We start from the raw sequence: 15,014 nt of genomic DNA on the forward strand, positions 1-15,014 counted from the left end.
AAATTGTTTCATTATTCAAATAAAAATAAGAATCTGAATTGTAATCAAAAAATATTTCAAATAACGAAAAAAATGTACGGTTTTGTTTCAGGTGACAACCAATCCAATTTTTTTTTTCTTTTATTTAATTGTTTCTTTTGCAATAATAAGACCAAAATAGAAGACAATTAATTCTGAATTTTATAATCGGTTTAATGTTTAACCTTTAACCTTCTATGGAAAAGGTAGGTTTATTGAAAAATACTTTTAAAATCATAAAGTTATTTATCCTTTTAAAAAAAATAATTAAATTAGTTTAAATAGATTTTACGCTCGATGTAGAAAATTGTCGAATATGTTTAGTGCGGACTCAAGCCACTGTAAAGATTAGCCCACTGTTAACTGCGGCAGCGACGCCGACGTCACAGAGACAACCTGAAAGCCGAACGCTAATTTTGAGGAGAGATTGGGTGAAAGTCAGTTTGTGTGTGGTTGTAACGTAGTAACGGGACGAAAAGAGAGCGCGAGAGCTTTAAGGACAATGACGTCAACAGTGCGTGTCCGTGCACCCACACAACACGAGTGTGTGTGTGGGTATTGGTGCCTGTTTTTGTTGGTATTATTGACAAATTCTATTTTTAGGCATCTATAAAAACGTGAGAGCTGAGATGGGATTTTATTTGCAACACCTGAACCCACACTTTAAAGCCAGCTGCTCTGCACTGCGAGAAAAGGTCCTGTGACTTTAAGCAGTTTGGAAATAAATTTGGATATAGAGAGCTCGATAAATGGTGACTTAAAATTTAACTTTTATTTTTATATTTAATTTTTTTCTTTCACAAATTTGTGGTGGCTTTAAGATTGTATTTTGCCTCCACTTCTCCCCATCTTTAGTGTCCTGTCTTGGCAGAAACGAATTCGCCCACACGTTCGTCCTTTCTCCTCCGCACTCTCTCTCTCTTTCTCTGGTACTTTCTCCCACTCTCTCGACTGTGTAATCGATAAATGCGTGGTAGGATGTCAGCTCACTGCGCAGCTTTCGCCTCTGATGACGTCAATGGAAAAAGCTCCAGTCAAAACCAAAACAACAACAGTGCCTCCCCCAGGAGCCAACCCCTTCCCCCGGAAAATTCACAAAAGCCGGCAAAAGCTTGAAAGGCGTCAGGAAAATTTGATTATAGTAAAGCCTGAGAGAGAGAGAAAGCAATAGAGAGTGACAGAGAGAGGGCTAAGCAAAAACCTTCTGGCGTTGCTTTTAGCTAATGGCCCTTGAAATGGCAAAAGTCTCGTTGGGGGCGGATCCAAAAAATATATCTTGGGGTATAGCTGAATTTTAAACCAAAATCAGAAGGGGTTACAAGAAACATATTTTGAAAACCAAAATACATCATATAAAATAGCTATAAAAAAGTAACCCAATTTCTTTTAATGGTTTTTTTATAATAACATTTTAATCATTTATTATTTTTATATTTTTCCTTGAGAATCCCCTTTGGATGCGCAACTGTATGCAGTGATTCAAGGAACTCTTACCGCTCTCCCAAAATGTTGCAGACATCCCTGGCGAAAGGAAGAAAGTTCAAGAGTGAAAGAGAAAGAGCGAGAGTTGTGTGCGAAAAAGCGAACGTCACGACTGTGACGTCACACTGACGTCAGTGGGCTTATTGCCAAATAAAAAGCGGTTAAGGAGTAATAAAGGCGAGCAAAGGAATGCTGCAAAAGACAGATCGATACATATAAAAATGTACATATTGCGAAAAACTAAGACATTTCACTAGATTTATGGAGCAAATGTGTTTTCACATGGAAAGTTTATTCACCCAATAACTTTCCCTGTAATAACAAAGTATGGAAAAAGAAACTACGCATTTTTTCGTCTTTAATGTTTTAATATAAAAATCAAAGACTTATAAAACTACTTTATTTTCAAAATTTTGAATGCTTTGTATTTATTTTAAACAGCCTAAATGCTGCACTTCCTTCAAGGATTCCTTGAGTTGTTTTACTTGAATAAATACTTTCTATATTGCCATAGGTTAGTTCCTTTTTACTTCAAGCAAACAAATCATTTGAACTTCTTTGGGTATTTTGTTAAAACTTGTTAACAACAGAGCAAAATAAGATTTTAATTAAAATAATATAATATAATATAATAATAATAATTTAATTATATTTTTCACCATCCTAGGATAATAGTGACTTATAAATTAAAATTGTTGTACACTTCTGTACGCCCATTTCCATCACTGAGCGTTGCCCTGGAAACCTTCGATGTGTTATGTCAATAAAGGCAGTCAAAATACAGCCGGTCCTTAAAAAGAAGTTGAGCAGAAAACAAGCGAAGGATCATAGAAATGCCGCTGCTGGAGGCTCCTGCCGAGTACCTGGACTCGTCGCCGGATCACTCCCCTGCAGGCGGAGCTGCCCGTCCTCCTGGCTCCTCCGGGTCCGGCGGCCTTGGCCCAGGTCCGGATGCCGCCGCCTGAGGTGCGCCTCAACCAGCAGAATCCCGCCCAGCAGCAGCAGCTCCCAAGGGTGCAGCTCAACCGCAGGCTGCTGGTCCGCCGGAACTCCTTCGATCGGGATGTCCCCGTTACCGAGGAGACCCAGCACCTGCCGGCCTTCGTCCACTTGCTGCCCGTGGTGCTGCCCCAACAGGCGCCGGAACCCACATTGGATGAGTTACTGGTAGGCAAATTTAATCTGCACTGAAAGAAATAGACATTACATAGTTTATTCCAAAGCAAACTAAGAAACTCGTGGTTTATTAACAAGACACTTCTACATAAGACAACCACCTTTTGGAGGCATCAAACAATAAATTCAGTACTAATGTTTATCAAGTACTTAAATTCGAAATTAAAATTCTAATTCGAAACTACAGAAGCTGCCAATTTCTATTAAAACTGGTTAGTTTTTAAATTTTTTTAAATGGATTAAATTGATTATCCAGTTAATAAACTTGAGCTCGAGTACATTTTCCTAAACATGTCGAGCATTTACGTTGATGATAGCCAACCAAAATGACTTGATACTTACTCTAGCAATTCCAGACTTACCTTTGATGTTTCCAGCTGAACTCAGAATAATCCTGCGATGTCCTTTCAGCGCCGCGTGACACAGCGCACGGATCTGGAGGCGGTGGAGTCGGTGCGCCTGCGCGTCATCTCCTACACGATCAGCCTGTCCCGCCTGTCGCTCTTCCTGCCGCGTCTCCAGAGCCTCGACCTGAGTGGCAGTGTGCTGAGCTCGCTGCGGGACCTCGGCTACGGACTGCTCCAGCTGACCCGGCTGGACATCAGCAACTGCGGCCTGAACAGCTTCGACGGGACCAGCGGACTCCCTGCCATCCGGGTGCTCGTAGCCGATGGCAATATGATCCAGCGCGTGGATCCGCTGGCGGAACTGGCTCACCTGCGAGTCCTGCGGGCCCGGAACAACCGGATCAGCGAGCTGGGGCTGCTCTCCTTCCTGGGCATGTGTCCGCAGCTGCAGGAGGTGGAGCTGCAGGGGAACCCGGTCTGCCGGCTGCCCCTCTACCGATCGCTCCTCGCCCGCAGTGTGCCCACTTTGCGGCTGCTGGATGGAAGGGTGCTGAACTCCCCGACGGAGCTGGAGGAGCCTCCGTCGCAGTCGTCCAGCGATCTGGAGTCTGGCTCCGAGGCGATGCCCCAGCGACCGGCCACCGCACCAGCTCCTGTTCCAGATCCCGATCCCGATCCCGTTTCCATTCAGATCAGCCGGAATCCTGGCATCCGGCGGCAAATGTCCGCCAGTTCCGCCTCCACGCCGGTGGCCGGAAGTGTTCTGGGTCTGGTGCGGCAGCGGAGGCGACGCAGTGGCCACGCCTGGGTGAGCTCCTCCTCCTCCTCCTCCGGCTCTGCCTCCAGCGGTTCGTCGTTCGCCTCGTCGGCCAGGTCCACCAGGGCTCCCTCGATGAGCTCCTGCTCCTCCAACAGCAGCCTCGATGTCCACTCGTCCAATTACGCTTTTAGCGCGCAGTCAACATTGGATTAAGATGAACTGTCTCCCGGATTCAATCTTTATCAAGGCACTCCAACGCAATATCCACAAAGATACTAAAGTTGGTAATAAATGGAGATGGTTCTCAAGTTTGTTTCAATTGGTGCGTTTTATTTAAAGACGGATTCTACAAAACAATTCCGATTGGGATGTCTACGTCTCAAGTGCTTTGGTTACTGGTGTGATTTGCAAGTTAAATATTAACAGTGATGGGAAGAATACCCTTCTACTTTAGGAAAAATATTAAGATATGATCAACCAATTAATAGCTACCATTTAAAAACAGGTTTGAGCTGTGAGAAAATCTCATTTTAAGTACTTTTTCGGGATTAAAGATGGCTAAGTGAGAGGGTACCTTCCCAACACTAAATTCATCTAGTTATTAAATTCTAATATCTACTCAGTGTAGCTGTATTGAAAGAGAGCTGCCGAGGGTGATCGAACCGGGACGAGTTGGCTCTGTCCATTTGGTTGGCGGAACACCATGTAGTCGCGTCCATTGATTAACCGCCGGACACCGCCACCGGGATCTCCGCCCAGCAGGACGCCATTGCCACTTCCGGAGGCATTTCCATTTCCGTTTCCGTTGGCGAGAGGTCGTCGCCATCGACTGCGGGGATCTCCGTTGGTTCCTCCGCTGAAGATGCTCTGGTACGGCGGCGGTGGAGTGACATTCTGTCCGTGGGTCGAGGCGCCCAGCAACTGGCCGTGACCACTGTCCACTCTCCGCCAACCGCGCAACCAGCGGGAGGGAGCCACCGACTGGCCATTCGGAGTCCTGCCGATCCCGTGGCGAGCCCACTTGTTCGCCTCCTGGCGACTGTTTATGTAGCGGAACACCAGCTCCGTGCTGAAGACGGCCACGGCGGTGGCGAATCCGGCCAGCATGATGTAGTAGGTCATCATCAGGTCCCCGTTCCTCAGCTGCCGCTCCGTGCCGCCGAGGTCCTGCGGACAGATCTCGGCACTGGGAATGTCCCTCGACGACAGGTGCTTCACAATGCCCGACTCGACCAGGTTAAGCAATCTGAAATGGAGCAAACCAATCAGTTCTGGTGATACCATACCCTTTAGCTCACCCACTCCGGATCGAAGAGCTGGCTGAGATTGGAGCCAATGGGATAGGCGAAGGTGCGCTTCTTCTTCAGGAACGGCTCCTTTGCCATGGCGAACGGACAGTGAACCTTCTCGTCGCTGTAGCTAATGGTCTTCCTGTACAGGTAGTCCTGGTACAGCATTATGTTTATGGCCGGCCGATCCCTGACGAACACGTAGCCATTCCGCTCCACGTAGTTCTGCAGGTTGTAGGTGTCGTTGGCCTCCTCCGAGAACACGGCGTAGTTGTTCTGGATCATCCGGTTCAGCATGAACAGGGATTCATTGGTCTGGAATTTGGTTAGAAAAGTTATCTTAAGAATTGATTGATTTTAAAAATGATTATCCTATGTAGTTAAAACTTCGAAGTGGCTTTCCATCGTTATCCGTTGTTTAATTTTTATAATCACTTTAAATAAATTCTTGGAAATAATTGCTACTCTACTATCCGTAAAAGATTTTTTAGAGATGGTACATATTCCTTTTTTAGGGGTAGAAGTAGTAAATGATTGCCAAACGTAGCCAATTGTCATAATTTAATTTTTCAATTATTCCATTATCTTGAAATTACATTCAATGTATGGTATTTGGACCACTCTGAGGAAAGTTAATGATTCAATCGATTTTAGTTTTCATTGTTCTACTCCCGTGTTTATCTTACACTTCCGATATCCGACTAATTTATTTCTCCCGAGGGATCACCGTGCTCACCGTGCGAATGGCGTACTCCACCCCGCCGCCCCGAATGGACACAAAGTGCTTGTTCTTGGTGAGGATATCGTTGACCGTGTTGTAGGGCAGCGTGAACTTGGAGAGGGTGAGGAAGGCGGTCAGGTTGGCCGTGTAGAAGGACGTCAGTATCGTGATGAAAATCCACCAGGTGGCAAAGAGCAGCCGGGTCGAGTCTGCAAGTAAACCAAATGAAAGGGGGTGAAACAAAGTGGGTTCATGCATGCAATCAGAAGGCCCATTAGCCCATTAGCCGATGGCTATCTGCTGCGACCGATTGCACTTTAACCTAATTGCAGCCCACCTGCGATGGGCGACAAGGTGCTGCCTTGCTTCATCAGCGCCCCGTAGACGAACCAGGCGCAGTGGCCCAGCGAGTAGGGCGTCTGCTGCCCGTCGCCCGTCAAACGATTCCGCAGGATGATCAGCACGTAGATGATCGGCCCGACCGCCAGCAGCGAGACGAGGATCAGGATCCACACCCAGAACTCGAAGGGCGCCAGCAGACCCGATCCGCTGGCCGACTCCCGCGGTCGCTGCATCACCATTATCCACTCGCCCTCGTCCAGAGTCGTCGTCGAGTAGTAGACGTAGGTCCGCTGGTCCGACAGCGAGGGTATGAAGGCCGCGGCCAAGTCCACCACCTAATGGGTAAAACAAAAATTTGAAGCGGTTAAATGTTTCCCTATCCTATCCTTAAAAATACATGCACAATTTATGGTAAATTATAAAAATAAATAAATTGTTTAATAAGTCTTTGAGTCAAAGAAATTTAGAGAAACAAAAATGTCCCTAAAAAAATAAAAGTTAAAATGGAATGAAATTCTATGATTATGAATTAGCTTTAAATATAGAGGGATTAACCCCACAAAAAATTGTTTATAATAAATAGGTATTTCGATAGATATTGAAATTCATAGAAAAAGAAGTGGTTCATAAATAGTTTGTAAAGTGTTAAAAAGTTACAATTCTGAAGGGTACTTCCCTTTGATGGCAATAAAAAACAAATATTGGCAAATATATTTCGTTATCTAAGCTTTGAATTTTGATTTTACTTAAAGAAATTGGTAGCCCATTAATTTGACAACAGCCAAAGATTACTTTGAATTGACAAAATACTGACAAAAAAGAAACACATTTTTTTACTTCGATGTTTTTAAGGAGAATCGTGAATTAGGCAGACAATGATATATTTTTTAGGTGATCAAATCAAAAAGGCTACTCACACTGCTGTTGACCATCTGGATGAGGCTGCGATCGAAGTCCTTTAGCGATCCGATGATGTTGTCCTGCGGCACCACCACTTCGTAGGTGAAGTTGAACTTCTTCTTGAGGAAATTGATGATCTGAAAGGAGACGCCTCGTCCGATGCGGGTACCGTTCTCGAGGAGCTCCGTGTAGCTGAGCGGATAGTCCTCCAGGGTGGCGATCCGCAGGTGCTTTCCCCCGATCCACTCGCGCATCTCGCGCAGCTTGAGCTTCTTGCTGATGAGCGACTCCAGTGTCTCCGCGGGGGCATCTGCATCCAGTCCTGCCTCGTTGGCCGCCACATTACCGATGGGGAGTTCGGTGGGGAGACTGCCATCCTCGCCCAACTGGATGAGGTTGGCCGGCAAGGATTCGTTGAGCGCTGGACAGGCGGCACAAAGGGCGGCGGCCACCAGCAGCTCGATGCCAGTGGCCATCGTGGCGTATGCGTGATGTGGATACTGTTTCCCTCTGCAAAAATATCTTCTCTCCGGTGGCTTCTCTAGTTATTCGGCTTTTTGCGCTTCCTGGGCATGCTGTTGCGTTGCCTCCAACGCCACGAAACTCACTGAAACCGAAAGTGGAAACTTTGAATTACACCTGGCCCGCCTCGACCATTCGGAACGCTATGTAAATATAGTCCCTGCATGCTCGGCCACCCCTCAAATACAATTAACAATAATGACAAGTGCAAACATGACAGTTGCCCACGGCTTGGGGGTTTCTCTTTTTTATTTTTGTGGAGGGTGCCCCATGGAATGCAGATTGGAGCCTTTGATTGGACTCCATTCGAACAGGTTGCGAGCATTCCCAGGCGACCTAACTAGAAACTAATAAGCCGGGCAACAGCTTAAGAAAATACCTGGAAATATAGTTCAAGTCCAGGCGAAGTGGGTTATGAAAGCCTATTGCATAGTCATTGCCTAACCAATTTCGATTTTCAAGGGCATGAAGGCCACTCGGGTTCAGTAATAGAAATGTCCCCAATCGAGTGTCCAGAATTGATTTTACCATTTGAGAACTTTGCCACAAAGTCATTGGCAAACAAATTAATCCTTTTCAGACTGAAAATTGTCGATAGTTCCGCTTAATGGCTATGAAGTAATTATTTCATGTGGTAACAATTATTGAGTATTGATTATCTTGATTATATTTAAAGCTTATTGAGATTCGAAAGGCGGATTGTTAATTTTATATTTGATTTGTTTTTTCCCCTTTTATTTGTGATGTATGTACAGTATCTACAATTGTGTGACTCAGTTCCCCATTCGTTTTAACCAAAACGACTATTAGAGTCTGAAGCTTCGCCACTTGATAATGAATTTTGACTGCACTTGCAGTCTTCTCCATCGATTCTTCCTTTTCCAGAAGTGAGGATCCGCACGCCCTCTGCGAATTTGGGGAATCCCGACATCGTCTCCTTCAGCGTGGTCATCATAACTGGCAAGTACATAAAGAAGTCCTTGAAGTGACCCACAACAGTGTGATAGTCAACCAGTCTTCCGTTTCCGGAGTTCTGGTTACTTCCATCATTGTCTATATCATTTCCGGATTGGGAGGAGAAGGGCAGGGCAAAGCAGAGCTGTATAACTATAAATATATGATTTATTTTATTATGAAAAAAATATTTATACTGCTATTAAAAGAAGTTATTGGTAAATTTTTCTTGAAAAACTGAACCTTACCCAACAAGAAAACAGTTGTCACTGCTTGGAGTTGGATTCGCTGATTGTCGTCTCTCATGGCTGGAAATTTCTGCAAATGTGCAGCTCGCGAAAAAGTTCCATGCAATATATAATATTCGGAGTGCCAATTAAGCAGAAAAATTCAAGAACTCTTTGTCAACGGTTTTCTTTTCCACCTCTTATGGTCATTCGCTTCATTACCAAAATACCTGAGACATTTTTAACAGTCATAAGCCAAAGACCTTAGAAATCGAATAATATTTACATTGTTTGCAAACATTATCATAATATTAAGTATTACATTTTTAAAGTTCAGGTCCATTTAAAGATCTCTCGAACTGTATTCTTTATTTTTTCTAGTTATCTTACAAAACAGAAGATCAATTAAAGAATAGCTGAAGAAGAAATAAAACAATAAGAATTTTTTCCCTGATTTTATTGGTTTCATATATTTTTTCACCTATTCCTTGCTTATCTTAAATAAAACCAACAAATTTCAAATTTATATGTACTAAAACTTTGAGATCATATCTATGCGATCGAACTTTTTAGACCAGTCGCGAATATATCGGTTTGTGTCTAGGCTACCCGGTATCGGTTTGGCGCCAAACAAGCGAGTTTAAACTTCCGTCAGAACAAAGAAGCAGGCAAAACAGGTAAACATGTCTTTACTGCAGGCAGTTTGTGACTCAACCTATTAAATATTTATTAATTGGTACTTGATGGTTAGACGGTGTCCGGATTCCATTCCAGAGATACCCACCCATAGAACAAAGCTCACTTCGCATCAGCGCTCATTAAAATGGCCCACGAGGTCCCACTTTTAATTGCTGTTATTGAAACAAGATCTGTACGAGGACAGAATATATGGGTGTTATTGAAAATTGATTAGAAAATTTCCATTGTAATCTTCTTTAATAGCTTGATTTTGTTATTGAGTTAACTTCAGCTGTTTTATGTAAAAGTAAAATCAACTAGAACCGATTTAAAATTTGATTGATAGGATATGCAAAAACGAAATTGTAGGGGTAACCAGTCTTGGAGACATTGTGCTTAAAACGAGAAACCCGCTGACCCTGCCCCGCAAATATCACGCGTACAACCGAAATTGGAGCCCAAAAATGTGCTGACCGAAATGCTGTGGATTGGGAATGGGGCTCAAGTTCAAAGTCAATGACAATGCGCCGGCTTTGAAATGCTGCAATAAGCTCTCGAAATAACTACGATAATTGATGTTTCTCTTGGGCCGCTGCCGTTTTTTTTTTTCGTGTTTATTTACTTAATGTTTGTTGCTGGTTTTTAGCACCAGTCGGCGAAACCGTTGGTTGGTGGCTTTGGAGGCGGGGCAGTGGGAGGAGGAGGAGGAGGGGGGGGGGGCATTAGCTCGCTCCGAAACACGTACTGAAACGCCGGCGAATAATTCGTGTTTATGCCTCGCAACCAAATTAAACTACAATTATGATCCGACTTTATTGATGTTCGCTGATGCGTGCGCCTCGTTGGCTGAGCAGAAATATAAACTGTAACAGGTTTTATGGTATGACGCGCCCATTTACGGACTGCCTGTCGTGTGTCATCGGAAGCCTTATCGCTTATCACGCGGTGATTTGCAGCTTTTTAACAAGCTGGGAGATGCTCCGGCGAAATACGACTGCCTTATTGTCGCCACTTGATGGGTTATTAATTTTTTTAACACCATTAAGTAAGTGCCGGTAATTTACGCCGTTTGAGACACAAAAGAACCGATTTGCTATGGCGATTATAATAACACGCAACACATAATTAACTTGTTAGGGTTTCGTTGCTCATTCGGCTTTTGTCTTATTTAGTAGGAGCTATTAATGTGGGATTAAGCCACTATGCTCTGATTAATTTACTTCTTTCGGTTACGAGAGCAATTTTGTTCCTTTTTATGTTAATGTTCGACTGTAAACATTTTTATAAGCACAATTAATAAGAGCTGCAAGCGAGTGCTTTATTGCCACTAATTCATGGGTGATTAAATTTTTACACTTTTTTTTGTAGAGGTGAGAAAAATGAACTTATTTGGGCAAGTGAGTTTTCACCGTCAATTGGTACTACAAAATAAAAATATACTCGTACAACGTATATTAAAAGCTCTATGAAGTTTTCCACTTACGGAGATATATTTTTCGTTTTTATTCAAACTTTTAAGGCTTGCAAAGGAATTTTCAATTAAAGTCAAGCTTTATAGAACTTTATAGGTAAAGATTTATAGCCACTACATCACCACATTATTATGGATAGCTGGTAATGTCTGTCAACTGCCAGTAAAGAATTTCCAACTCCGCCGTAGATTGCGATAGTAAAATTAGCTTTGCAAAATTCACTCACGTAATTCAAGAATATCATTTTATTTGACTTTCTGATTCTCACAGAATATTTACACTTAGCGAGGGGCTAATTAAAACTACAAATAAATGGGCAAACTTGGAGAGAAGACTTAGGCGCGATATCACAGGGAGTAGTTCACAGAGGAGAACAGGCCCACTTTGGATTAGATCACAAACTCCGGACGACTGTTCTCCCGGGTGATGAGGTAAGGACGCTGCTCCGTGGGACATCGAAAGGTCTCGAAGAGATGGGTGGCGAATCCACTCTTTTCCCCGGGCATTTCCAGCATGTTGTTCCATATCGAATTAGCCGCCGAAGCGTGTCCTCGCTGGCTGAGATGGAAACAGTCCTCCGAGAAGAATCGAGTATCCGTTTTTCCAGAGCGTGTGCGCGGAAAGTCTTTGAACTGTGAAAAGGGCTGCACGTTGATAGTAAATGTCTGAAAAAGGGAGAAAAGGTAAATTTTAAATTATTCTAGAAATCAACTAAAGGAGAAGAATTCAGAAAAACAGAGAGGATTCAAACTAATTTAATAATGTCTCTAAAGGTTATGCTTTTGCTTGGTTAACAATCTACCAAATAAAAAGGGATATATTTTAAAGATTCTGCTGGGCAAATTAAGTTACCTTTAAATAAATATTAAAATATAAAGAGAGTACAAAAAAAATTACCATTTTAAAAGTTAACTTTGTATTAGAATTGCCAAAGTAATTTTGCTTCTAAATAACCATTTAGATTTGAATTCCTTAGCATTTATAAATAATTTATATTTACGACGTTACCTCGGTGTTGAACTCCTCCCTGTTGGCGATCTCCGAGTCCTTGGCGATCCAGCGCTTCATGATGCCCTCCAGATAGTCCAGCTGCGCCTTGCCCTTGCCCATCAGGCAGGGACACTCGAAGCGGAGAGTACTGTAGCAGATCGGCGGCAACCCAGAGAGGTTGGTGAGGAACCTCAGGTTGGGGGCGGGCACTACGTTCAGCATGAGGCGTGGCACGTTGTCCCTGAGATAGCGATAGGTCTTCACCATGTTCCGCTCGTGCCAGTCAACGGTTTTCTCCGGATCCGGATAGTAACAGATGTCCGTGCAGAAGTCGTTGTTGCCGATGAAGAGGGTGATGAGCTTCCAGTCCTCGGTCATGTTCACCTTGGGATCCCGCTGCATGCGCTTCACCAGGACCTTGGCCATGTACGGCATGTCCCTGGACATGGCGGCCAGTTCGGCGACATCGAAGCGGGAGGAGCGGTCCGTGGAGATGCCGTCCTTGATCGCATAGCCGTACAAATTCGGATTGAACTCCTTGAGGATGTTGGGCAGCGTGAGGTACTTGCGCCAGTCGTACTGCCCCCCGATGGACCACACCACGCCCCTATTCTCCACGGTCACGTGGAGCAGGTTCGTGGCGAAGATCCCGTTCCCGGCGGTCAGCGAGTCGCCCATGGCCCCGATCACATCGATGTCTCCGGGTCGCAGGCGGTGGACACTGGTCGGCCGCTCCTGGCTGCGTCGTCCTGGTCCGTGCTCCGCATCGCAGAACTCCAGCAGGGCTCGGGTGCGGGGATTGGACCTCTGGGTTTTCTGTTGGAGATGCAAATTGGAAAAAGATAACTAACGAACTAATATATGTATATATAAATAATATAATTGTAGTTAAAAATGTAGCTGAAATTAACTACATTTGTCGTTGAGAATATGATGATTTAAATACAAAACTATATGATATAAAGAGCTTTCAAATAACAAGTACAGGCTTTGTTTAAAAATAGTTAACATAAAACATAAAAATGAAAATATTATACGGAAAGAAAAACAGCTTAATGCAACTGCAAAATAAATTTTCCTTATATAGAGTATATGTTCTAATTTTCGTTAGTGTATAATTCTATATTTCTTTTCGCTTATTCCATCGTCCAATTAAATTGATATAACAGTATATTGACCGCATTTCGGCTGAATCAATCCGAAAGTAATCAATTTAAAGCCGGATCAATGATTGCATTATTCGGGCGGACTCACCCCCGCATTTTGAACGCGCTGCACGTTTTGTGGATCGTCGCCGGAGCGCCCAGTAAAAGTCAGGCCCAGAAGACGCAGCGGTCTGTAGACGTTCCTCAGAGCCACGTCGAGTGACGTGCGCTGTGACGTCACTTGGCCCAAAGCGAGCAGGAAGAGGAGGCCAAAGCAAATAAGCCGATGCGATGACATTTCGAGAGACAGCTGAGGAGAGATAAGATAAAAGCCATGTAAGTCGTAACCCGGTCGATGGACCTGCCTTCTCTTAACACACTCTCGGTTTCGCTGATGACGTCCTCGACTTTGAACCAGTTCCCCCAGCTTGGCCAAGAAATTACACAGAAGCCGAGCTCGGGCCACTTGGGTTTATTCACCTTTGGCTGTTTTCGCTTTTGTTTTGGCTTCGGCGGCATGGAGTCGACTAATTTTAACATTTTAGCATTAAATAATATTGACCACATTATGCTAATTTGTTGCTGCGGTATAAAATCTTTTGGAGCCGCAAATAAAGCCAAATGACTAATCAGTTTGGATAGGTGAGAATAATAATTTGATGAAATACCTCCGCGTGGAGCAAAAACAAAATTTTAAGAATTCGTCTAGCTCATTTATCATGTGTTGAAAAAACGTATGCTTAAGTATAATTATGAATGCAAATTGTAGTCAAAATATTCCTGGTTTATCTTTTGTGTTTCGAAATCTAGAACATTCTTTATCTTTTTTTAAGGAAGAGATTTTTCAAGTGGGATATTAAGTTGTTAAATTTATTCCTAGTTATAAGATAATAATCTCCAAGTTTTTAACACAATTATTTCCAAGATAGTTAGTTAGTCAGTTATACTATTTCATTTCAAATTTATCACTTGTTCTTATTGAGATTTAAATCACTTCCATATTTTATGCATACAACTCTTGAGACACATTCATTAAAATTGCAAACCAAAAAAAAACGTTAAGTTCACAAAGTTGCCGAAAATGGTTAAAATTATCCAAATTATACTGGACTGCATGCGGAAGTGTCGAGGAAGAGGGAAACCGAAGCGGGTCTACATAAGACATCTAGAGAGCGTGCCAAATCCAGTTGTGATAAAGATTGATTTAAATTTCGATTTCATTTAGCCAAGCGAATTTGCTTCCTTTCAGCGCCACGCGAAACAAAAGACTTAGGAAGCGAACGCGAATATATAGAACAGCGCGAAACATACCTTCTTGACTGTGTTTATGTAGATACGATTTAAACACGGAGTCTATAATTATAATTAGGTGTCTTTTGACTCTATTAATTTTCACTTCACTTCTAGCTGGGTAAATCTTGCAGCTCTTATTTTTCACTGCACAATTACTGGAGGGCCAGGTAAAGTGGGAAACCGATCAACTATTCCAGACCGAAAGCACGATGAGCGTCCGGCTCCGTCAATGGCTTAGAACCAACTGCTGGGTAGAATTTCTGATTATGCTGATTTTATACGGAGTCCCAGCGATCGTCGGATGACGACTACGCATAGAATAAAATGGAATACAACTAAAAACAAAGCCGCAATAATCTCGCATATGCGACTGTCGAAACAGAACACAAGTACAAAATGGAGAAAAAAAAACATATATATCGTCTGTCAGACTGATACCGGTTAAAGCCGCGACTGCGAAGCGTTTAACGTGATGTTCACTTTCGTTCGGCCGATATAAATAGTCCCCAGACACTGTTTCCAGTCTAGACCGACGGTTATTACACCTGACATGCGTGGTATTAGCGATCGCGATCGCGATTCTAAACGTGGACAGTCATCGTGCTGTGCAGAATGGAATAAAATCGGACACTCGCTATAAATAGAAGATACTTTGCTCCAGACGATGCCCGTTTTTATGGGCGCTAATTGGCTGGTGG

At 43.4% G+C, this 15,014-nt stretch overlaps 4 protein-coding genes across 4 annotated transcripts; 1 reads left to right on the forward strand and 3 right to left on the reverse strand.

Moving 5' to 3' along the window:
- Positions 1–432: 432 nt before the first annotated feature.
- Positions 433–4,102, forward strand: LOC108100591 (leucine-rich repeat-containing protein 9). Its single transcript, XM_017204572.2, is given in 5 exon segments — positions 433–532; positions 622–770; positions 2,168–2,387; positions 2,389–2,667; positions 3,088–4,102. Coding segments are annotated over 3 exon segments (1,242 nt in total). The 5' UTR covers positions 433–532; positions 622–770; positions 2,168–2,333; the 3' UTR covers positions 3,997–4,102.
- On the reverse strand, positions 4,103–7,612 carry LOC108100590 (glutamate receptor 2). Its single transcript, XM_017204570.1, has 5 exons — positions 7,053–7,612; positions 6,131–6,470; positions 5,809–6,002; positions 5,086–5,387; positions 4,103–5,029 (listed from the first exon to the last, which is right to left on the reverse strand). Exons 1-5 carry the CDS (start codon positions 7,509–7,511, stop codon positions 4,399–4,401), a joined length of 1,926 nt encoding a protein of 641 aa, XP_017060059.1. The 5' UTR covers positions 7,512–7,612; the 3' UTR covers positions 4,103–4,398.
- A 594-nt stretch (positions 7,613–8,206) lies between these two features.
- Positions 8,207–8,848, reverse strand: LOC108100240. The gene is made up of 2 exons (XM_017204017.2): positions 8,760–8,848; positions 8,207–8,664 (listed from the first exon to the last, which is right to left on the reverse strand). The coding sequence occupies exons 1-2, from the start codon at positions 8,815–8,817 to the stop codon at positions 8,348–8,350; spliced, it is 375 nt and encodes a 124-aa protein (XP_017059506.1). The 5' UTR covers positions 8,818–8,848; the 3' UTR covers positions 8,207–8,347.
- A 2,262-nt stretch (positions 8,849–11,110) lies between these two features.
- On the reverse strand, positions 11,111–14,881 carry LOC108100705 (phospholipase B1, membrane-associated). The gene is made up of 4 exons (XM_017204733.2): positions 14,335–14,881; positions 13,133–13,333; positions 11,897–12,694; positions 11,111–11,553 (listed from the first exon to the last, which is right to left on the reverse strand). The coding sequence occupies exons 2-4, from the start codon at positions 13,319–13,321 to the stop codon at positions 11,278–11,280; spliced, it is 1,263 nt and encodes a 420-aa protein (XP_017060222.1). The 5' UTR covers positions 13,322–13,333; positions 14,335–14,881; the 3' UTR covers positions 11,111–11,277.
- Positions 14,882–15,014: the final 133 nt, after the last annotated feature.

Source organism: Drosophila ficusphila, unplaced genomic scaffold, assembly GCF_018152265.1.
Source record: "Drosophila ficusphila isolate 14025-0441.05 unplaced genomic scaffold, ASM1815226v1 contig_286, whole genome shotgun sequence".
Classification (NCBI taxonomy): Eukaryota; Metazoa; Arthropoda; class Insecta; order Diptera; family Drosophilidae; genus Drosophila; species Drosophila ficusphila.